The sequence below is a fragment of the Rhinatrema bivittatum genome, chromosome 3 (assembly GCF_901001135.1).
Source record: "Rhinatrema bivittatum chromosome 3, aRhiBiv1.1, whole genome shotgun sequence".
Classification (NCBI taxonomy): Eukaryota; Metazoa; Chordata; class Amphibia; order Gymnophiona; family Rhinatrematidae; genus Rhinatrema; species Rhinatrema bivittatum.
In genome coordinates, this window is record NC_042617.1 from 446,747,021 (window position 1) to 446,770,878 (window position 23,858).

Genomic DNA, 23,858 nt, shown 5'->3' on the forward strand with positions numbered 1-23,858 from the left:
CCATGCGCTCTGTTAAGGATAGCAACTGCCGCTCCGTGCAGGTTGCCCCATTCATTCTGTTAAGGGGTAGTAAATGACGCTCAGTGTAGGTTACCCCCTATGCATTCTGTTCAGGGGTAATAACTGTCATTCCATGGTAGATTACCCCATTCTACCCATGTAGAAAACGTTACACCATCCCTCTCTGTATGCCTTTAAGGATCCGCAGTGTTTGTCCCATGCCCTTCTGAATTCATTAACTGTTCTTGTCTTCACCACCTCTTCTAGAAGAGCATTCCATGCATCCACCATCTTCTCCGTGAAGAAATATTTCCAAATATTAGTTCTGAGTCTTCCCCCTGGAGTTTCACACATGACCCCTAGTTCGGTTTTCTTTCCAGTGGAAAAGGCTTGAAGTTTGTGCATTGTTAATACCTATCAAGTATCTGAAGGTCTGCATCATATCCTCCCCTGCACCTCCTCTCCTCCAAGGTATAACATATTTAGATCCTTCAGCACTCTCCACATAGGTCTTCTGAAACAGACCCCAAACCATTTGGTTGCCTTCCTTTCCTCTGGAACCATTTCCATCCTGGTCTCACTACTACCTCCACATTCCTTCCCTTTAAACACTTCTTTTCCTATCTTCTTATTTATAATCATTTCTGTTGTCTTTCCTCCATATATCTTTTTCAATCCATAGCCTGTCTTTCTGCAGTTTAGCTACTCTCTTCCTTCTAGTCTCAAGTCATCCTGCCACTTCCTTCCCTCTTCATGTTTTCTCTCCATCATGATCTCCTCTCCTGCCTCTTTCCCTTACTATTCTCCTGCCTTTCCTCTCTACCATGATCCCCTATCCTCTCACAATCTCTCTCAATCCACAGTTGCTCTTTCCAATCCTCTTCACCTCTCTCAAACTACTTCTTCACAGGTGTGTACCACCCCCCATTCCCAGGCTCTCTCTTTAAGAACATAAGAAATTGCAATGCTGGGTCAGACCAAAGGTCCATCAAGCCCAGCATCCTGTTTCCAACAGAGGCCAAATCAGGCTACAAGAACCTGGCAAGTACCCAAACACCAAGAAGATCCCATGCTACTGATGCCAGTAATAGCATAGGCCATTCCCTAAGTCAATTTGATTAATAGCAGTTAATGGACTTCTCCTCCAAAAACTTATCCAAGCTTTTTTAAACCCAGCTATGCTAACTTCACTAACCACATCCCTCTAGCAACAAATTCCAGAGCTTAATTGTGCATTGAGTGAAAAATCATTTTCTCCAATTAGTCTTAAATGTGTTACTTGCTAACTTCATGGAGTGCCCCCTAGTCCTTCTATTATCCGAAAGTGTAAATAACCGATATACATCTACTCATTCAAACCTCTCATGATTTTAAAGACCCTCTATCATATCCCCCCTCAGATCGTCTCTTCTCCAATCTGAACAGCCCTAACCTCTTCAGCCTTTCCTCATAGGGGAGCTGTTCCATTCCCTTTATCATTTTGGTTGCCCTTCTCTGTACCCTTTCACTTCCCTATACACTTTCCCAGCTTCTCTGTCAGCTCCTTTCCCCTTTTCACAGGACCTCCTCTGTCCCCCAACCTTACCCTTCATAGCTCGTTCCTCCACTTCCCAGGTCCTTTTTCCTTTCTCAGTCTCTATATTTGCTATTCTTCTCCTCTCAAAGGGCCAAGACAGCCAGGATCTTTCCTGCACTGCTGCTGCTCCCCCTCCTCCCTTTACAGCCCAGTGGCCAGACATTCCTTAGCCAACCAAACGGTTGCAAGTGGAGACAAGAGTGGTAACAGGGAGACCGATGCATACCTGGGAACTTTGAGTGGATTAGCAAGGGAAGAGATGGGGCAGATATGAGCATGTCCTCTCTCCTTCTACCCTCCCCCCGACCCCTTCTCCCCAACTCCTCCCTCTCTATTCCCCCATTTGAGTGATTTCAGCACTTTGTCTGCTCCCCAAAACTGACCCCAGCACTCCCCCCTTCTTCCCCCGATTCCAGTAATCTCCCTTCCCTCTGCGCCCCTGTCCAGATATGATCCCAGCCTCAACCCCAGTATTCTTCACCCAATCTAATCCAGCTTTATTAATATTCTCATCATCTCTCCCCATATAGGTATTCTTTCTCTCCCTACCTACTCTAATATTCAGCTCTTTTCACACCACCCTCATACATTCTCCCCCTCATCTTTTAGCATTCACTTCTTCTGACTCCCCACAAAGCATTTACAGGAATCACAGCTGTGATCTGGGCTCTTTCTGCTCCAGCCTCCCCTTCCTTTTGTTCCTGTTTGCAAACGAGTAGACCTTGGGGAGAAAAGTTAAGGAAGGGACTGGAGCTGACACAGCAAAACAATGAATACATGATCTCATCTCTCCAGTCATTCCGGTTCTGTCTGATTGACAGGAGGTGAAAGGCTGGATTAGGGAGCAGAGTGGCACTTTCTCTCCTGCTCTGTCTGTTCCAGGATCACCTCTCTCCCCTCCTAAGCAATGGAGAAATTACTTACATGATAATTTTGCTTTCCTTAGTGTAGACAGATGGACTCAAGACCAATGGGTATTGTGCTCTTCTGCTAGCAGATGGAGTCAGATTTTAAAGCTGACGTCACTCTAGATATACCTCTGCAGTAACCTCAACTCTTCAGTTTATTTATTTAGAGTTTTTATATACCGACCTTCTCGATTATATAATCGAATCAGGTCGGGTTTCCATAAAACAAAACTTTCGCAAGTAAGGCGTTACATTAAACAATAAAACAGAGTATTGAACTAAGGCGTACAGCATAACATAAACAATAAACTGCGAATAGAACAATAAAACGTAAATCAATAATATAAATCTTATATATAGATATATATACATAAATATATATATATAAATAAATATATAAAATATAAAATAAAAATGCTTATACATTTGTCAAATATCATGAGTAAGAGGTATTAACTGCAAAATTATTGGTGGATGAAATGAGCTGGTAAAGGTAAACAGGTGACAGTGGGCATTTAAAATGGCATAACTATGAGACGAGCACGAGCTGAAGCTGAAGCAACAAGAAAGGGTCTTTCATAATAAGAGAACTGTCCAGGTAGTGCGTGTTTTGGTCCTGAGGGTGTATGGATGGTCATGGACTTTATGTTGAACTATTTTGTTCTTTGACCGGTGTCAAAGTGTTCCTGTGATTCCGGAAAGGCTTGCCGGAAGAGCCACGTTTTTAGGTTTTTCTTGAAAGTTAAATGGGCAGGTTTCTAGTCGAAGATCAGGCGGGGTAAAGAGTTCCAAAGGGTGGGCCCGGCTGTGCTCGTTTAGCTAGTGAAGTCTTAATCGGGGGAGCATGTAAAGAACCTTGTAATTATATCTAATTGGTCTATTTGATGTGTGAAGGCGGAGTTGTGAGATAAGATTTAGGTGTGCGTTGCCCATGATATCCTTGTGGATCATTGATAAAGTCTTGAAGGTGATTCTAGCTTTATAGGCAGCCAGTGGAGGTAGATCAGAATAGGTGTGATGTGTGCTCTTTTGTTTGTGTTGGTGAGTAACCTTGCCGCCGTGTTTTGTACCATCTGTAAGGGTTTTATGGATGAGATTGGCAGACCTAGCAGAAGAGAATTACAGTAGTCTAACTTGGACAGAATTATGGACTGAACTACTGAACGGAAGTCGCTGAAGTGGAGAAGTGGTTTCAGATTTTTGAGCACTTGAAGTTTGAAGTAACATTCTTTTGTTGTATTGTGAATGAAAGATTTAAAGTTGAATTGATTGAGTTGTCTTCGAAAAGCCATTGTGGATATATCTTTGCTTAAATAACTTGATAAAACTTGAGTAAAACTTGAACTGGTTCAACTAATTTCCAAACTGGAGACTGCCAGTGCACTCAACCAATTAACGCCGACACTGGACAAACTTTGGGGGTCGAACTAGGGGTAAGCCACGGCTTACCCGTATTTGCTTAGTCTCGAGGTTTGTTATCCGAGGTTCTCCTTTTTCAGGGCAGCTGTGGGCGGGATGCTGAATCCATCTGCCTACACTAAGGAAAACGAAATTTTCAGGTAAGTAATTTCTCCATTTCCTAGCATGTAGCCAGATGGACTCAGGACGAATGGGATGTATAAAAGCTACTCCCGGACAGGGCAGGAGGCTGCCCGTGGCCCACTTAATACTGCCCTTGTGAAGGTAGGCTTTGGACAGGTCCAGGGAGGTTAGAAACTCTCCCGGTTGTACTGCCATTATTACGGAGCGAAGAGTTTCCACGCGGAAGTGTAGAACCCGCAGATGATGTTTGACGTTCTTGAGGTCCAATATGGGCTGGAAAGATCCTTCCTTCTTGGGAACGATAAAATAGATGGAATAGCGCCCCATATTTTGTTGGGGCGTGGGAACCAGAGTTATTGCTTTCAGATTGAGTAGTCTTGCTAGAGTGGTTTCTACTGCCAGTCTCTTGGAATAGGAGTGGCAGGGTGACATCATAAATTTGTCTCGAGGGATTCTGTGGAACTCCAGAGAGTAACCTTCTTGAATGATGTTTAGAACCCATTTGTCCGGCGTTATCTTGACCCATCCTTGGTAGAAGAAGGCAAGTCGACCCCCTATATCCTCTTCCTGTGGATGGGTCAGCCCATTCTCATTGTGGGGCACGGCTGGAGCCTGCCACCGGGCCTGCTCCCCTCTTGGTCTGTCTGTTCCGAAAGGGCTGGGACCTTCCGGAGGGATGAGGTGCCTGGAACTGCGAGTTCCTGTAGGGTCTAAAGCGCTGTGATCCTCTGCCCTTGGTTCTTCTGGGGGAGGGACGCGGAGATCTTTTACTCCTATCTTCCAGTAGCCGAGGCACTGGGGATTTGCCCCATTTGCTGGCTAACTTCTCCAATTCTCTTCTGAACAAGAGAGATCCTTTAAAAGGCATTGTGTGATTTGCTTTAGATGTCGCGTCCGCAGACCAATTTCATAGCCATAGTTGTCTTCTAGCTGCCACTACAGAGGCAACGCCCTTGGCTGAGGTGCACACCAGCTCTGAGCTTGCGTGTGTGAGGAAGGCTGCTGCAAGTTTCATCATCTCACCGGTATGTGTTCCGGAGTTATTTGCATCTCTTGAGAGAAGCAAGCAAATACGTCCCACCAGTGCGCAGCAGGAAGCAATCTGCAGTGTTATTGCTGTTGTGTCGAAGGCCTGCTTAAGGATGGATTCCAATTGTCTATCCTGAGTGTCCTTCAATGCGACCCCTCCCTCAACGGGAATCGTTGTTCATTTTGAGGAGGCACAGGCCATAGTGTCCACTTTCAGGAAACGCAGGCATTCCTTGTTTGCTGGTTCTAGAGGGTATAGGGCTTCCAAGGCCAGACCCCCTTTGAAGCTGGCCTCCGGGGCATCCCATTCCAGGTCAATCAGTTCCTGGATGGCTTCCATCATTGGAAAGTAGCATGAAGCCTTATGAAGGGACAACAAGATGGGGTTCTTCTTTGGTTCCGCCATAGGGTCCGTGCCAGGAATACCCAGCGTCTTCAGAGTCTGGGAAACAAGGGCTAGCAATTCGTCCTTGTGGAAGAAGCGAAGCATGGTTCGATATGGTTCCATTCCTAGAGGGATTTCTCCTTCTTCCAGGGAGTCACTCATCAACTGAGGTATCTGGGTCCCTGTTAGGGAAGTTCTTGGTGAGGCGAGGCATGTTACGAGGCATCCGAGCAGGGCCGGGAGGATCTTGTGCTTCTGGCAGGGATTGAGCCTGGAGTGCATCTGGGGCTGACTGCGCCTGAACGAAGGCTTGCAGCCCTTGGAAAAATTCCAACCAGGAAAAGGTCTCTGGGTCCATGTTAATCCCAGGGGGAGTCGGAGTAGGGGACCCAGAGGTGCCCTCCTGTGGGGAAGCCATCTCTGAGATGCATAGGTCTGGGAAGCTATTAACAGTAGTTCCGGAACCATCTCACAACAGTAAGGGACCAGGCTTTGGTTCCCCCTGGGCTTCTTCACAATGTTGACACAGGCAGGACTCCAATTCAGGCTGCGTGGCTCTTATGTGGCAGGCTGTGCAAAGAGTGCCTTCTGGCCTTCTTGGGCACCGGTGCCATTGTCTCTATATGTTTGCGCGCGTGCAGTTGTAAATGCGGCTGTGCGTGTAGTTATGTGCACGGATGCGCTCAGTTGTGTGCACCGGTGTGCGAGCAGCTATGGGCACGCGCAAGTTAGGTGCATTGGCCACCCGGCCTGCCCCGTGCGAACCGCCAGCGAGAAGGGAAGATGGCGCCGAACCCCGCACGTAAGATGGCGCCTGAGGGTCTCCACGTGTGTGGACCTTTGCACTGGATCGGGGCCTAGCCTAAGCAAGGCTGCTCAACCTGATCGATGCTCCCTTCTAACCTTGCCGGGACGGATTCGGTACGGCAATCCGAGCTGTGGAGACCGGAGACCTGAATTTAAAGATTTTTTTCTTACCTGATGTCGGTGCTTACCGATCGTGTACCGGACGGTCTCCAGCTGCGGAGGGAGAGGGAATTACCTTTACCGCAGCGCTTGTTTTCTGCACCCGCTGCCTTTCAGCCACACTGGGGGCTAAGTCCAAGCCGGGAACCGGCTACCGGACCAAGGCTCACCTCTGAGGGATATCGGAGATCAACCTCAGGAATTCTCGACTGGGGGAGAGACCCTTAGGTATCACCGCAGGAGAGCGGGGCTCGATCTTCCTTAAGGTAAATTTTGTTTCTTCTCTGCTGTAATTCTTAACACTATTCTAGTGTGGGGGATAGTGTCCGCATCTGCTAGGAGACTGAGAGATACTGAGGAACTGAGGTCACTGCAGGGGTATATCTAGAGTGACGTCAGCTTTGAAATCTGACTCCATCTCCCATCTGTTAGCAGAAGAGCACAATACCCATTGGTCCTGAGTCCATCTGGCTACACGCTAGGAAAAGGGCTGTTGTCTGCTACTGGAAATGTGGCACTGTCCAATAGAGTTCTGTCTGCCCTACCCCAATGATCTGCAGCAGGGTAGCTCTTATCTCCAGACCAGCAAGAGTGCAGGAGAGAATATTGGAGTGTTCAAGCACCCACAGAGCTGGCATCCATGATTAATTGTGATTTTCAGCCCATCTCTATTTCTAAGCACATCAGCCTGAATTTTGTGCATCAAAATGTGGCCATAACTACAGCTCCACTTGTACCCCCCCAAAAAAAAAGGAAGAAGTGACAAAAAGACAAGTTATCCTTCTCAGGATGGCTAGAACTGGAAGTTGGGGGCAGGTTAAGAAAAGAGTGAGTGGTGTGATGTGCTCTAGGTGACACCTGCTGCGGGGCCAGAAGAAGCAGTAAGTGTTACATCCTGTACTCTTGACCACAGAATATCGTGGCATTACATGCTTACAAGCCTGGGCGAACACATGGAAAAATGCCAGAAGCTATAGCTGGTCTATTCCCTCCTATCGGATGGGAAGCAGGGCAGGAAGAGATCCCGCAAAGCAAAGTAGAAAACTTAAGGCAATTAAGATATTAGTTTCAAGCAAAAGTGATAGACACTGGGAAAGAGATTGCACTACACTTGCAGAGGAGAGGTCATTTACTTTCTAAGTATGATTTCAGTATTTGTGCAGCTTCTGGTTTTCAGTGTTTATATAATCCAAGATCAAGCTTTAGACTTTTCTGTTTTATAAGACATGTAAATTTGACACCTACATTATTTATTTTAATCATATATTGTAAACCGCTGCAATCTTAGAAGCATGTGGCACAGTGAATGTTTAAATACATAAATAAAATACCACCAAAATGTATTTACTTAATTACATTTCTATACCACCTTATCCAAGGAGGCTCAAAGTAGTTCAGATGAATATATAGACAGACAGATAGATATACCCACCCACACATACATAATTGTTAGTAAGCAGTTCAATATTGTGGTTTTTACTTGTAATTTTAGATTAAAATGTAATAAAAACCTCAAAGGGCACAGATTTTGGCTTTTCTCCCACCCCCTGCTCATTCTTAGCACCTCCTGACTCACTCTCCTCCCCCATAGCCCTCCTCTTTGATCAGGCATTTCCTCTTCTTCTCCTGCCTTCATCAGGGCTACTGCTGCTGTCTGGCTCTGCCACTGCAGCTTCCATGTGACTCTGTGCATTTCAGCCTCTCAGGCTCCTGTGCATCTGTGTTCTTCAACCACCACAGAAATACAGCAGCAGCAAAAACAGCCAGTGAACAGAGGCACTGGATAGTAGTGTTAGGGAGGCCCCAGTCAGAGAAGTGGTGTTTAACTGATAAAATACTAATTTTATTTTTTAGGATCTGGGTGGATTTTAGCAGGGTTTATTGGTTAAAAATGAAAAATTGAAGCCCCGAGCACGCACAAAGGAAAAAAGCCTGTGAAAGACAGCTGCTTTGTGCACACTCACGGAAACAAACAAACATTCGCTTTGCAATTAACAGGCTCTACTAATGACGTATTTTATGCTACGGTTTCACAGAGATATACACAATTTAGGTAGAAGGCTATTATACACAAAACGTGAATTAATAGATTTTTTTTAAAAAAGGATATGACAAGCAATTGCAATTATTTTTGAATGGTACACTTTATGATAATGGGTTTGTTTGTTTTTTTAAGGAGTTTTACAGAAGAGATAAAAATGGGCTGGCTTGGTGGCTCACTTGTCATGCTGTGCATTGCCCTGTGACTTACTAGGGTGCGATTCCCAGAGCATGCTGTCTGCTCTCTGAACTGGCTGGGGACACTTAGGGTCCATGACTGCAGGGATCCGAAAGGAGTCCTGGTGCATGATCTCTGGCCACGGAATGTTGTTATAATGACAGGGTTACCTGAATAGGGAGGGGGGCGACATAACATGGGAGAAAACCTCCAGGTTGCTGTGAATGGCTCATGGCACCGTTGCTAATAGAGGCTGACTCAGATTAGCTGGAAGCCCAAACAGGGAGGAGAAAACTTCCCAGAAAAAAGGAAAAAAAAAAAATCTAATTACCAGTCCTCCCCTGCCTATTAAAAATTATCCTGAGAAGTTTTTTTTGGTGGGGGGGGTTTGTTTTTTTTAAGGGGGCAAAAATTATAAAATCAATACTGGAGTATAACTCAGCTGCTGTGGTTTTATAACGCTTGACATGGAAATATGTTGGAACAGTCTTTGACTGCCAACCTTCTGGCCTGATTTTTCCAATAAAAAAGTATTAAAAAAAAAAAATAGATATATATTTATCCTGGGGAGCCATCGACATTAAAACAAACCAAGCTGAAGTCCCCTGACCTTTGGTGTTCAGACATGCCATACAGATCATTGCATTTACACCCACGGGAAGGCTGAGGGTCAAGTATAGCAGCCTCTCATGCAGCGTCTTTCCAGGCCTCTACAGCGAGGGCACATGGAGAGCAATCAGAGTAATACAGAGGAAGCCCAATAAACAAACCTACTGATTTATATTAACGACACGGATATGGATCTCTCTCTGTTTACATAAATCACAGACACAAGCCTTGCAGTTTCCCCAACATCTCTGTGCAGTACCTGATGCAACTGCTTCGAGGCCCTTGTTTTGGAAGTGTTCTTCCTCGGACTTTATATAGCCACATACTTTGGAGGACCTCAAATGTCCATGGTCCTTAATGTCTTCAGATCGATACACCAATATTCTTTCATCACGGGCATTGTCCACGAACCTCCAAAGTGGCTAAAAGTCAAAAGACGAGCATCAGTGTTTAATTCACATTTACACCCTGAACTACATCGGACTGGGCCTCAGGGTGTCCAAGCTTCTCAGTACAGACTATCTGGCTGACTAAAATTTTATTTATTTATTTATCGAGTTTTATATACCGTTATTCCGTTTCACTATCAACGATTTACAAGTTTTGATCTTAGAGCAGTAATATAAGCAAGATAAAAGTTATACTTGGAAGTATTCGAAGTATTATATCGATGTATTAGAGGTTATAATTATAGGCATGCAACTGTAATAAAATATGATAGGGGTGGAAATGAATGTTGGCATCACTGAGCAAGACAATGCAAAAAGAAGAGTCACTGGTTTAGATGTTACACACCCTCAAGTTCTATATGAATGAATTATATTCATATTGTCTTTACTTACAAAAATAATCATATCTCCATTATGTTTCAAGAGAGTAAATTATGTTTACTCCTGGGGGAATTCTGCACAAAATATATTTAAAATTCTGTGCACAAAAATGTTCAGATTACTTACCTGGTAATCTTGTTTTCCTTAGTGTAGACAGATGGACTCAGGACAAATGGGATAGTATCCACGTGCTAGCAGTTGGAGACGGATCTGACGTCAGCACAGGGGCGTGTATATATCCCCACAGGAAGCGCAGCTGTTCAGTAATCTTCCTTGCAAAAGCTGTTATGGATGTGTGTACTGACGCTCAATGAAAAGTAAAGAAAAAAGTGAAAACAGGCCTCCCCTGACCGATTGACAGTGGCCGGAGACCGCCAGCCTTCCCAACCGGAAGGCGTGGATATAGGCAGAGTGTACGCTCGTAGGAACACAAAAGTCAAAGGCGTACCCGGAATCAGTGAAAACCCATGTACACAGGCAGCTGGGCGGGATGCTGAGTCCATCTGTCTACACTAAGGAAAACAAGATTACCAGGTAAGTAATCTGAACATTTCCTGGCGTGTAGCCAGATGGACTCAGGACAAATGGGATGTACCAAAGCTTTACACCCCGCCTGGGCGGGAGGCTGCCTGAGGACCATGCAGTACCGCCCTCGCAAAGGCCGAGTCCTCCCTGGCCTGGACATCCAGACGGTAGAACCGAGAAAAGGTATGGAGGGAGGACCATGTCGCCGCTTTACAGATGTCCGCCGGTGACAGCATCCGGGATTCAGCCCAAGACGCCGCTTGGGCTCTGGTAGAATGAGCCTTAACCCGAAGAGGCGGAGCCTTCCCAGCCTCCACGTAGGCTGCTCTGACAACGTCTTTAATCCAGCGGGCAATGGTGGGCCGAGAGGCCGCTTCACCTTGCTTCTTCCCGCTGTGTAGGACGAACAGACGGTCTGTCTTCCGCAGGTCTTGAGTCATTGTCAGATACCTGGGCAGCAATCTGCCGATGTCGAGATGGCGTAATAAACGGCCTTCTTCAGATTTCTTCAAACCTACCGTGGTAGGCAAGGATATGGTTTGGTTAAGATGAAACTGTGAAACCACTTTAGGGAGAAAGGAGGGAACCGTCCGAAGATGGATAGACTCCGAAGTGATACGTAGAAAGGGGTCACGGCAGGACAGCGCCTGTAGTTCAGAGATGCGGCGTGCGGAGCATACGGCCAGCAGGAATACCAACTTCAGGGTTAGAGACCGTAGAGACAAGCCCCGAAGGGGTCGGAAGGTGGATCCCGCAAGGAAATCCAGAACCAGATTAAGGTTCCAGAAGGGTATAGGCCACTTTAGTGGCGGACGAATATGCTTGACGCCTTGCAGGAAACGAGAAACATCAGGGTGCTTGGCGATAGTCTTGCCACCTCTCCTGGGTCCATAGCACGATAGTGCCGCTACCTGAACCTTGATGGAGCTGAGGGAGAGACCCTTCTGAAGCCCATCCTGCAAGAAATCCAACACAATAGGAATAGTGGCGGCATGTGGACTGGTGCCATGAGAGTCGCACCATGCTTCAAAGATTCTCCAGATCCGTACGTAGGTGAGGGAAGTGGAAAACTTGCGAGCCCGGAGGAGTGTAGTAATCACAGGCCCCGAGTAACCCTTTTTCTTCAGTCGAGCCCTCTCAATGGCCAGACCGTAAGAGAGAACTGAGCCGGATCCTCGTGCAGAATGGGACCTTGACGTAGAAGGTCCCGGAGAGGAGGCAGGGGGAGAGGCTCCCCTGCCAGCAGGCGTCTGAGGTCCGCGTACCAGGGTCTTCTCGGCCAGTCCGGGGCCACCAGAAGAACTAGGCCCTGGTGTGACCGAATCCTGTGGATGAGGGCACCCAGTAGAGGCCACGGGGGAAAGGCATATAGAAGAGTCCCCGGAGGCCACGGCTGGACCAGAGCATCGATGCCGTGCGAGCACGGGTCGCGCCTGCGGCTGAAGTATCTGGGTACCTGAGCATTGGACTTGTCTGCCAGTAAATCCATGGCCGGGAGCCCCCAGTGATCGACAATCATCTGGAAAGCTGTGGGGGACAGCTGCCACTCGCCTGGATTCAGGCGTCCCCTGCTGAGGAAGTCTGCTGTGGTATTGTCCTTCCCGGCAATGTGGACGGCGGAGATGTCCCGCAGATTCGCCTCTGCCCAAACCATGAGTGGGGCGATTTCCAGAGATACCTGTCGGCTTCTGGTTCCGCCCTGACGGTTGATGTAGGCCACCGTGGTGGCGTTGTCGGACATCACCCTGACAGCTCTGTGCCGCAGCCGCGGAGCGAAACGAAGGCAGGCCAGTCTGACTGCCCGGGCTTCCAGGCGATTGATGTTCCATGTGGACTCCTCCCTGTCCCAACGCCCTTGCGCAGTGAGTTCTTCGCAATGTGCTCCCCAGCCGCTGAGGCTGGCATCCGTGGTGAGCAAGATCCACGTGGGCGAGGACATCCGCGACCCCCTGCTCAGGTGGTCGGACCGCAACCACCACCGCAGCTGGGTCCGAACATGGACCGGCAGAGGGAGGCGCGTGGAATAGGCTCGGTGATGGGGGCTCCAGCGAGAGAGCAGGGAATGCTGTAGTGGTCTCATATGGGCTCGTGCCCAAGGCACCACGTCCAGAGTGGAGGCCATGAGACCCAGAACTTGCAGATAATCCCAAGCTAACGGCCGACTGGTTCCCAACAGATACTGGATACGCTGCCGAAGCTTCAACTGTCTCTTGGACGTAAGACTGACCGTGTCCGCCCGAGTGTCGAACTTTACCCCCAGATATTCTATGGACTGGGAAGGCTGTAGGCAGCTCTTGCTGAGGTTGATGACCCAGCCCAAGCTTTCCAGAAGGGCGATCACCCTGTCGGTTGTCCGCAGGCTCTCCGCTCGGGACTTCGCCCTGATCAACCAGTCGTCTAGGTAGGGATGGACCAAGATCCCGTCCCGCCTGAGTGCCGCCGCCACAACCACGATCACCTTGGTGAATGTCCTCGGGGAGGTGGCCAACCCGAAGGGGAGAGCTCGAAACTGGAAGTGGCGGTCCAGAACCTTGAAGCGGAGGAAGCGCTGATGATCCGGATGTATCGGAATATGAAGATAGGCTTCGGACAGGTCTAAAGCCGTGAGGAACTCTCCGGGCTGGACTGCGGCTTTGACGGAGCGCAGAGTTTCCATGCGAAACCTCGGCACCCGTAAGTACCGATTGAGGGATTTGAGGTCCAGCACAGGCCGAAAAGTGCCCCCTTTCTTGGGTACTATGAAATAAACGGAATAGTGTCCAGAATTCACTTCCCAGGCAGGCACTGGGAGGATGGCGTTCAAGGTCAGGAGCCTCGTCAGGGTGGCCGCCAATGCTGCCTTCTTGAGCGGGGAACATGAAGACTCCACAAACTTGTCCGGAGGAAGATGATGAAAGTCCAGATAATACCCCTCTCGGATAACTGCGAGGACCCACTGGTCCGACGTGATCTCGACCCATCTGGGGTAGAAGAGGGTCAACCTGCCCCCTATGGCTTCGTCCCCCAGATGAATCGGCAAATTCTCATTGTGGGATGCGACCGGGACCCCCGCCTGGCCCGTTCCCCCCGTCTGCGCAGCCTGGACCGAAAGGACTGATTCCTGGCCGGAGGACGCGGCGTCTGGTAGCGCCCTCTATATGGAACAAATCGCTGTGAACCCCTGCCCCTGGAGGGCCGGGGACCGGAGCGCTGTCCCCTCCTGGACTGGTCTTCTGGTAGGCGAGGCACAGGAGAGGCACCCCAGGAAGCGACAAGCTTATCAAGGTCACTGCCAAACAGAAACGAGCCCTGAAAAGGCAATTTGGTGAGGCGAGACTTGGAAGGGGCATCAGCGGACCATGGCTGGATCCATAGGTGTCTCCTGGCGGCCACGGAAGACGAGATCCCCTTAGCCGTGGTTCGAACCAAATCCGATGCGGCATCGGTGAGGAAGGAAAGAGCGGGCTCCATGTCAGCCGCCGGAGCGTTGTTGCGGACCTGAGACAAGCAGGCACGAGTGACCACCGTGCAACAGGCCGCAATCCTCAAAGAAAGAGCTGCCACCTCAAAATTTTGCCTCAGAATGGCGTCCATCCGCCTGTCCTGGGGCTCCCTGAGGGCCAAACCCCCTTCCACAGGAATGGTAGTGCGCTTGACCACAGCGCTAATTAAGGCGTCCACCTGAGGGCATGCCAGGAGGTCCTGGAGAGCCGGTGCCAATGGGTACATGCCTTTCAGGGCCCGGCCCCCTTGAAAGGAGGCCGCCGGTGCTGCCCATTCCAAATCAATGAGTTGCTGAGCTGCCTGCAAGAAAGGAAAATGGCGGGCTGTAGGACGAAGACCTTCCAGCAGGGGGTTCTGCGCAGAAGGAATCGAAGCACTGGGTCCAGTGATCTCCAACTCCGCCAGACACTGGGACACGAGGTCCGAGAGGTCCTCCTTAGGGAAAAAAGCGCCGCATAGTCCGGTATGGCGCAATCCCCGGGGGGAGGTCCCCTTCGTCCGGGAGTTCGGACTCGTCCGGTGAAACCTCCAGGTCCGAGTGATCGGGACTGTCCAATAGCGGGAGGTCCCGCTCCCGAGAAGGCTGCGAGGGACCCGGAACCGGATCCCTAGAGGCTGCCATCATGGCGGCAGCCGCAGTATGCGCCGGAGACGCCGCCCCCGCAGGAACCGCAGCAACCGCCGGAAGAACAGGCGCAGCAAGGACCGTAGGGGCAGGACGCGAAGCCGTCTGCATCTGGACAAAGGCATGAATTCCCTGAAAAAGATCCACCCAGGAAATGGAAGCCGCCTCAAAACGCCGGGGTACCAGATCCCCCGGGATTCCCGAGCGGTCGAGACCGCCTCCCAAATCCGGGGTAGCCGCAGGTGAACTATCAAAAAACTGCGGCTGAGATTGGTCCTGGCCGGAGGGTCCCCCGGCCGCCGCACATTGGGTACACAGTGAGTCGGGGTCAGTACCGCGCGTGGCACGAAGGTGGCACGCGGAGCAGAGGCCCAGAGCTGAAACGTCTAGGGCAAGTGGCGGCGCAGCTGCGGCCGCGGCTGCGAGCTGATCCATGAGCAGAATATAGCAAGCGTGCGCTTCCTATGCGGCAGCAATAGGCGCAGGCTAGAACAGGCGCACAATAGCAATAGGATGCGGCAGCAATAGGCGCTGAATAGAGCAAGCGCACAATAGCAATAGGAAGCGGCAGCAATAGGCGCTGAGCAAAACAAGCGCACAATAGCAATAGGAAGCGGCAGCAATAGGCGCTGAGCAAAACAAGCGCACAATAGCAATAGTAAGCGGCAGCAATAGGCGCTGAGCAAAACAAGCGCACAATAGCAATAGGAAGCGGCAGCAATAGGCGCTGAGCAAAACAAGCGCACAATAGCAATAGGAAGCGGCAGCAATAGGCGCTGAGCAAAACAAGCGCACAATAGCAATAGTAAGCGGCAGCAATAGGCGCTGAGTAGGAACAGGCGCCCAATAGCAAGAGTATGCGACAGCAATAGGTGCTGAAAAAAAAAAAAAAACAGCCGCACAATACGAAGCAGGTAGCAATATACACCTAAGGGCAGTCAATAGACATACAGCAGCAATATGCGGCACATACTCACAGTGGCAGCCAAGAAGCAAGAACAAGGAGGAAAAAAAATAAAATAAATAAATAAATAAAAGCCGCGCCCATTACAGGCGCGGAATACCTGAGTAAGGCCACAAATGGCGTCCTCCACGGCTTGCCACGCCGCCGGTCCTCTAGATAGCGGAGACCTGGGTGAAGAGACGTACGCCGTACCAAATCTTCAGCGCTGCCGGGCAGGATCACAGGCGGTCTCCGGCTGCGAGGGGAAAGGGCCGATACCTTTCACCGCCGCGGTTGAGGCACTGCACCCGCTACCCTCGTCCACGCCGGGAGCGAGGGCCTCGGCCGAACCGAGGACTTACACCTCCGGGGGACCACGGCAGTCACCCCGGGAAGCTCAACTGGGGGGCACGGCCAGAACGGCCCCTGAGGAGCGCGGGGCTCAAAAAGGTGTTGAAGAAAGGTAAAGTAGAATCTAGAAGAGAAGAAAACAAAAAATGAAAGTAGTCTTGGAAAGCACGCTGAACCAGCGTGCAGGCACTCCAAACTGCTTTGGAGACGGAAATTACTGAACAGCTGCGCTTCCTGTGGGGATATATACACGCCCCTGTGCTGACGTCAGATCCGTCTCCAACTGCTAGCACGTGGATACTATCCCATTTGTCCTGAGTCCATCTGGCTACACGCCAGGAAACTGAAAATTCTGCAAACTTTATATTGGTTAAAATAACACAATTTATGACAGTCTTTAAGTAATTACATTTTAAATTAAGTAATTACATTTTAAATTATTACAGAAAAAAGTTATTAAAGTTGCAGAATTTTAAATATTTTGAGCAGAATTTCCCTAGAAATTCACTGTAAGAGTGTCCCTTCCACATACACACACATCTCCTCATACAGGGTCCCTCTCTCTTGCATACACACCCACACAAGCTACCTTTCTCTTTCACACATACATCATCACACAGGCTACCTATGTCTCTCTCTCATGCAGCCCTTCACACAGGCTCTGTCTCACACATACACAATCCCGTCACTCAGGCTAGCACCCTCACATACACACACAATCCCTTTTTCATACACACGAGCTCCCAACCTCTCACACACATACACACTCCTTCACAATCTCCTCATATAGGCTCCCTCCCTCTGAAACCCACACAAGCATCCCCCCCAGCCCCCCCTCACCTCTCATGCTCTCTCTCTCTCACACCCTCCTGCTCTGTCACCCTCCCCTCAAGCATCCCCCCACTCCCCCTCTTACCAACTAAGCTGTCTCCCACCCTCCCCCCTCTCCTCATATAAGTTCCCTCTCTGAAATCCACACTCAAGCATCCCCCCACTCCCCTTCTTACCAACCAAGCTGTCCCTCACCCTCCACCACACCCCCTTTCCTCTTTCACACACACATTCTCTCACCGGCATCCCCCTCCCCTCATATAGGCTCCCTCTCTCTGAAATCCACACTCAAGCATCCCCCTACCTCCCTCTCTTACCTCCCATGCTCTCTCTCACACCCTCCCCACCCCCCCTCTTACCAACCATGCTCTCTGTCACCCTCCCCTCTCTCACACACACACACATTCTCTCTCACCGGCATGCCGCGGGATGTGCTCCGTTTGCGGCAAAGATGAAGGCCCGGTGCGCCATTCGCAGCGAAAAGGGAAGGCCCCTGTGTGCAGCGAACACAGAAAATGCTCATTCTAGAGCGAGTAAAACTGTGCATTTGGCTGAACGCACTTGATTGCCTCGGCCTCATAGAGGGTAGGCAACATTTCAAATGCCCATTTCTGCAGGTTTCCACTCTGATTATTGCCTTCCTTTTATATAGAGAGAGTAGTGCAACATATACTCCTGGGGGAATTCTGCACTACTGCGGAATGCAGAATTTGCGCAGAATTCCCTCCCCCCCCCCCATTCTGCACAGAAAATAGCAGAGGAGACCCCCGGCATGCCGCGACCGGAGCGTGTCCCGCGGCACACTCTCCGTTCGCGGCGAAGATGAAGGCCCGGTGCGCCGTTCGCGCTGAAAAGGGAAGGCCCCCATGTGCCGCGGGATGTGCTCCGTTTGCGGCGAAGATGAAGGCCCGGTGCGCCATTTGCAGCGAAAAGGGAAGGCCCCTGTGTGCAGCGAACGGCACGCCGGGCCTTCATCTTCGCCGCGAACGGAGCACATCCCGCGGCACATGGGGGCCTTCCCTTTTCAGCGCGAACGGCGCACCGGGCCTTCATCTTCGCCGCGAACGGAGAGTGTGCCGCGGGACACGCTCCGGTCGCGGCATGCCGGGGGTCTCCTCTGCTATTTTCTGTGCAGAATGGGGCGGGGGGGGGGGGAAGGGAATTCTGCGCAAATTCTGCATTCCGCAGTAGTGCAGAATTCCCCCAGGAGTATATGTTGCACTACTCTCTCTATATAAAAGGAAGGCAATAATCAGAGTGGAAACCTGCAGAAATGGGCATTTGAAATGTTGCCTACCCTCTATGAGGCCGAGGCAATCAAGTGCGTTCAGCCAAATGCACAGTTTTACTCGCTCTAGAATGAGCATTTTCTGTGTGCAAGACCTACTGCCCATGCAGCAATGTTTTGCTAACAGAAAACATGCATTCCAAACTGTGAGTACTGCTTAGCACCCCTTGCATGCAAATCCCATGCAAATGAGGGCATTAAGCAGTAATCCCCGATGCAGAGAGGTGCCCTGGCAATAACGTACTGAAATGTGTGCAATGCAGGCAATTTGATTATTGCCTCCAAAATGGATTTCAAAGCTGAAGGCTGCGTTATCGATGACATGTTTTTTTTTGGGAGGGGGGAGGAGTATTGCAGTCTCAACTAATTAAAAATATATTTATATGAATGCAGGATATTGTCTTAGTACTGCTTATACACTTTGTGTGTCTGTAAGGATAACCTCGCTAACCCCTTAAGATATGTGGGGACAGGTTTATTAATGAATTTTGCCATGAGAACAGGTAAAAGAGCTGCTTGCTAGTGCCAAGAGCAAAGAACCTCAGGGGAGAAGAGAAGCACATCCTATTGCTGCGTCTCATCATTAATCTCTTCCAAAAAGGCTTTGCTGCCTTTACAGCACAGGCTTGCACGCCTTAATCCCAGATCTCAGAATGACTTTTGGGTTTTAGCAACATGCTTTGAACTGTTGATTACAAACCCTATTACAATTAATTGTTACAGACCAATTAATTCCAGAAGCTTTTTGGCACAGCTTTCAATGCATTTGTTAAGCAATGGTGTGTCATGAATTAAACGAATGCCATTCAGTTCCAGTTTAACTACATAAAGGAACATGGAGTGTGGAAATAGCAGGTTTCCCCCCCGCAAGCCACTGTTTGCTTATGAGTATCACTTAACCAGGCACCACTTAAATCTTTCTTACATCTCATTGGAATCACACTAAAGAGTCACACACATGGACCTCTGACACTTCCCTCACCAACGTCAAGCTGCAACCAGGCCTCTCCAGCACCCTGTAAGGGCAGAGGTGGGCAGCCCTACCATAAATGTTTCCCTGGAAGACTTAAACCAGTCTACCTCAAAAACAAACTTGCTGAATCATGAGGAGAGAGCTGTCTCTTGCAGCTTAAAAAAAGCCTGGGAGGAAAAAGGAAGGGGGCAGTGACCAGCCCTGGAGCCATTTTAAATGGTGCTATCAACCAGAAAACAGGGGGGGGAACCCTAGCCCCCAGACCCAGGAAGCTGGCACCAATGAACTGGTAGGAAGAGCTGCTGGCTAAAGCAAGCCTGCAGACTGGATACATTTTGGATTCTTCTGGCTGAAGTAAGTTTCTAGCTTGGATACTATTCCATTTTACTGCTGTTTGGGGAATTACCTGCTAGACTGTTTCTATCAAACATTAATAATCGCCGCTGCAATAATGCAGTGTGTGTTCATTCACAAAACGAATGAACTCCAAATGCAAAATTAGAGAGTAAGCCCCTTCAATGTCTTGCTGTAAGTGGGCCCCCCCTCACTCATGCCTTGCTGCAAAATTGGCATGGGTGAGGGGAGCTGTATATATACAAAAAATTCCAAAAACAGTTGAAATATGTAATAAAGTAATGTGACCTTTCCATGGTGGGTCTGACTGATACACAGACTCTTTGCGTATTGGTCCTACAAAACCACATAATCTTGTATAAACTAAGTACCATTGGTGTGGCGATTTGTATTGATAAAAAGATTGACCAGTAAACCGTTTTTGATATTTTGTAATGCTACAAACAGCCCCAGAGCGCACCCCTCACCCATGCCATGCGGCAAATGGCCTCATCCAGCACCCCCCCCCTCACTGCAGGAAATCCCCTCATGCACTCCCTCGCCTATTTCTCACTGCAAGCAGGCCCCTCCACCGCATGTCTGAAGAACAAAATATTCAAAAAGCAGCAGGAGAAAACTATTTTGTGTCCCAGATAAGGCAAGGAGGTCAATAATGGGTAAGCTATATATTTTTTAAAATTCCGTTAAGAAACATCTTATGCTCTTAAAAAGAAAGTTAAACAATACCTCTATGTTATATTCTTCTTCATCTGTTTTGATTCTTAGAGTGAAGTCTCCATCGCCCAAGTGTGCAAATACTTTAGAACTGTGCTCACCTTAAATACACACAAACACACACACACACACAAAAAAAACCAAAACATCACAAACCATTAACTGATGGCTGTGTATTAGAAACCTAGACCTATTATAACTTAGACGACACCAACTTCATCGTAGGGGACTAGAAATCAATCATTTTCTGGACTATCGGGCCGATGCAGTAAAGTGTGCTCAGGCTGAGCACACCGTTAGCCCCCGTTTTCGACACGCTATTTTTACCCCTTATACAATAAGGGGTATAGCGCATGGAAAAAGCGCGGCCAACCCCCCTGAAACTAATAGCGCCCGCAACATGCAAATGCATATTGATGGGCCTATTAGTCATTCCCGCGCGATACAGAAAGTAATGCCTGCCAAAGGCAGGAGTTAATTTTGGCTGGCACCGGGAAAGTGTACAGAAAAGCAGAAAAAACTGCTTTTCTGTACACTCTCCGACTTAATATCATAGCGATATTAAGTCGGAGGCCTCAAACATTAAAAAAAAAATAATAAAAAAAAAAAAAAATTAAAAATCTGCCCGCGGCCCACAAGACGGACACTCAATTTTGCCGACGTCCGTTTTCTGAACCCGTGGCTGTCAGCAGGTTCGAGAACAGACGCTGGCAAAATTGAGCACCGGCTGTCAAACCCGCTGACAGCCGCCGCTTCTGTCAAAAAGGAGGCGCTAGGGACGCGCTAGTGTCCCTAGCGCCTCCTTTTACCGCGGGCCCTAATTTGCATACGGGCCGATACTAAATCATGCGCCCAGGACACTGGCCTGTGCGCGTGTCGGGAGAGCAGGCGCTCGCCGGCTCTCCCACGACTTTTACTGTATCGCCCCGAATGACAGTAAAGTCACACATGAAGCTGCGATGATGCACCAGCTCCTGTAGGAGAAGGGAGAAGTCACTGTCATGTGGGCAACTAGCTCCATCACTGCTGCTGCTCCCATCCAGTGCTCAGTGCACGCGCTCCCCATCTCACTCAGCCTGGGGATAGGACAGAGGCTGGAAGGACTGAAAGATGAGGTGCACATTAACTACCACACTCCAGGGCTCATACTCTAGCTAGGAAGAGGCAGCATGCATGATTACACAAGCTCTCAGAAAGGAGTGCCTGTCAATTTAAGACCCGCTGCTGGTGGATATTGTCGCTGCGAGGTGCTGAGAGTGGAGCCTAGATGCTGGCCTGCATCTGCATCTTTACCATGGCACATCTGAAGGCGCAGTGGTCGGGAAACCCTGCACTAGAAGGAACAGAGATCATGGTGATCTGGGCAGGTCATTTAAAAAATGGATAAAGGCAATGTTAGAAAAGCCTGGGCAAAAGGAATGAGGGACAGCTCGCCAATAGCACTAACACAGAGGAATAGTGGGCACATGGTCCATAGGGAAGCCGTCAGCATGGAGGCTGTACACAGGATGAGCCTAATATATAAGCATAGTAATGCTTTTCTTAAAAATGAAATCAGTATGGGCACAAAACTACCCAGGATGAGAGCCCCATGTCAAGTACTAACCGACAATATGTCCTGTGAAGAAATCCGACCACTGCACGTGATACTCGCTCTCCTTGCCAGTGCCATCCACCACCACTGCGCGAAGGTTCTCGGAAAAATGTTCCACATTTGCAGTTAAGTATAAGGTAAAATGCCTGAAAAGGAATTTATTTCCATTTAGTCTGCAGGTATCCACCAAACAAACTAACCTTGGCTTCATTATAGATTTACATCTAAAAGTCAACACAGTAATCCACTCAATTAATAGTCACAAACCATAGAAGATTAACTGGTTAAGTTGGAACAGAGGATGCTGATGCAAATATGGTTAGCGCTACTTTCAAAGAGGCACCCAGACAGAAAAGAACTAGGAAATTACTTGCGTTAGGCATTGTTGAATAGCAAATTTGGGTTTTCTGGTTGCCCCAGTTCAAACTTTACCCCAGCTGCACATTGTCCTTGTGACAGGTCTAACTCAGCCCAAATCAAGGCATTTCTAGTAAACTGAGCCTCAGCTTGTACAAGGATTGAACTAGGCTTTAGTGTTATTGATTTTTAATAATCAATTAAAAAGAACACATATTACAAAAAAGCCATTAGAAAAAAATACATAGAGAGGAGTGGACATTAGGCAGGACGAATCTATAATATTGATGTAAGGGAGCCACAGAATTGTGTCAGTTGATACAGAACTATAATTAACTGCTTGGCTCAGGATCCTCGAACTTTTCAAGGGATGGGCCAAATAAGACATTTCAAAATCATCTAGAAGACTGATGGGGTAGGGTGGAGCCTCTCCTTGGAGTTTGTTAGCAGGTGGGTGGATCGGTTTCATTTCTGGCCTGGTACTTTCGATGATTTGAAATGCTGTGAAAGGATAGAGGAAAGGGGAGGAGTCCCAAGGGGTGTGGCAGATAGGCCATAACATATCTAGATTTCTGGAAAGTTGGCAATACTGTTACACCCTGTGGCATAGCCATGGGTGGGCCTGGGTGAGCAGTTGCCCACCCAATCGGAAGAAGCCTGTTAGAGCAATGCCATTGCAGGATCCCATTTCCGCGACAGCAAAGAGGAGTGCCAGAGCTGCAAGGCCAGGCCTGGTGTGACGGGGTGTGCATGGCACACCTGGGGAGGCAGCAGGCCAGCAGCAGCAGAAGAGGCCAAGGGCCGTACGATCTGAAGATAGCAGGAGGCCCTCGGGGCTGTGGTGAAGCTCATCTCACCATGGCCCGATAACAGGAGACCATGTGTGTGTCTGTGTGAGAGGCTGTGTATATGCCTGGGTGAGAATGGGAGCCTGGGCGTGGGTCTGTGTGTGCATAACAATGGGAGCCTGGGGGGGGGGGGGGGGGGGGGGAGAGTGAAAGTGTGTGTGTGTGTGTGTGTGTGTGTTTAGAGAATGTGAGCTTGTGTATGGGGGGGGGGGGGGGGAGAGAATATACGAGAGTGAGGGCTTGGGTGTGTGAGGGAGTCTGTGAGAGAAAGCGTGAGGGAGGAAGGGAAGAAGACAGTAGGAGAAGAAAACACACTGAAAAGGAATTAGGAAATGAACGACAATGGAAAAATGGGAAAGAAACCATGACCAACTGATTAGAAAAATACAAAGATCAGACAAAGGTAAAAAAAAAAAAATTATTTTGAGATTTTAGCTATTTGAATATGCCATCCTTAGGAATGTGCATTTCTTATATTTTTGTATTTTGCTCCTTCTTCAGTATTCCACTGTTCAGAATCTAATTTCTCAGGCGATTTTGGTTTTATCTACATGCTTCTGTTTCTAATTTGTAGTCTTTTATTTCTACATTAGGTAAAGGTCGGTCTCTGTTTTGCTGGTGTGTGTGTGACCGAAGTGTAGTATTTCTGCTCGCATGTAGTTCTCTGAAATAGTCAAACTTGTTCTGTTATTCCAGTAGGTGATGTATTAATGTTCTAGGGCCTGGTGTAGTATTTGCATTGCTGTTTTTTCATAAAGTTATTATTTGAATCCTGAGAGTCAGTGCTGTGACTGTATAGCAAGGTTCTAGATGCCTCTTTCTTTGCAAGAGTTTGAGTTACTTCACAAAATAGCAGTGAAGGGATTTTTCTACTGAGGTGACACCAAAATTTGAATTTTTTTTTTTCAT

The 23,858-nt window shown here is 48.7% G+C and overlaps 1 protein-coding gene across 1 annotated transcript in view; it reads right to left on the reverse strand.

The window, feature by feature from the left end:
* ADAM17 (ADAM metallopeptidase domain 17) overlaps positions 1-23,858 on the reverse strand; it is a 204,536-nt gene that overhangs the window by 113,078 nt on the left and 67,600 nt on the right. Inside the window, 3 exon segments of the mRNA XM_029595847.1 lie at positions 9,493-9,655; positions 20,163-20,251; positions 21,757-21,890. Of these exon segments, the coding sequence (XP_029451707.1) occupies positions 9,493-9,655; positions 20,163-20,251; positions 21,757-21,890 (386 nt within the window).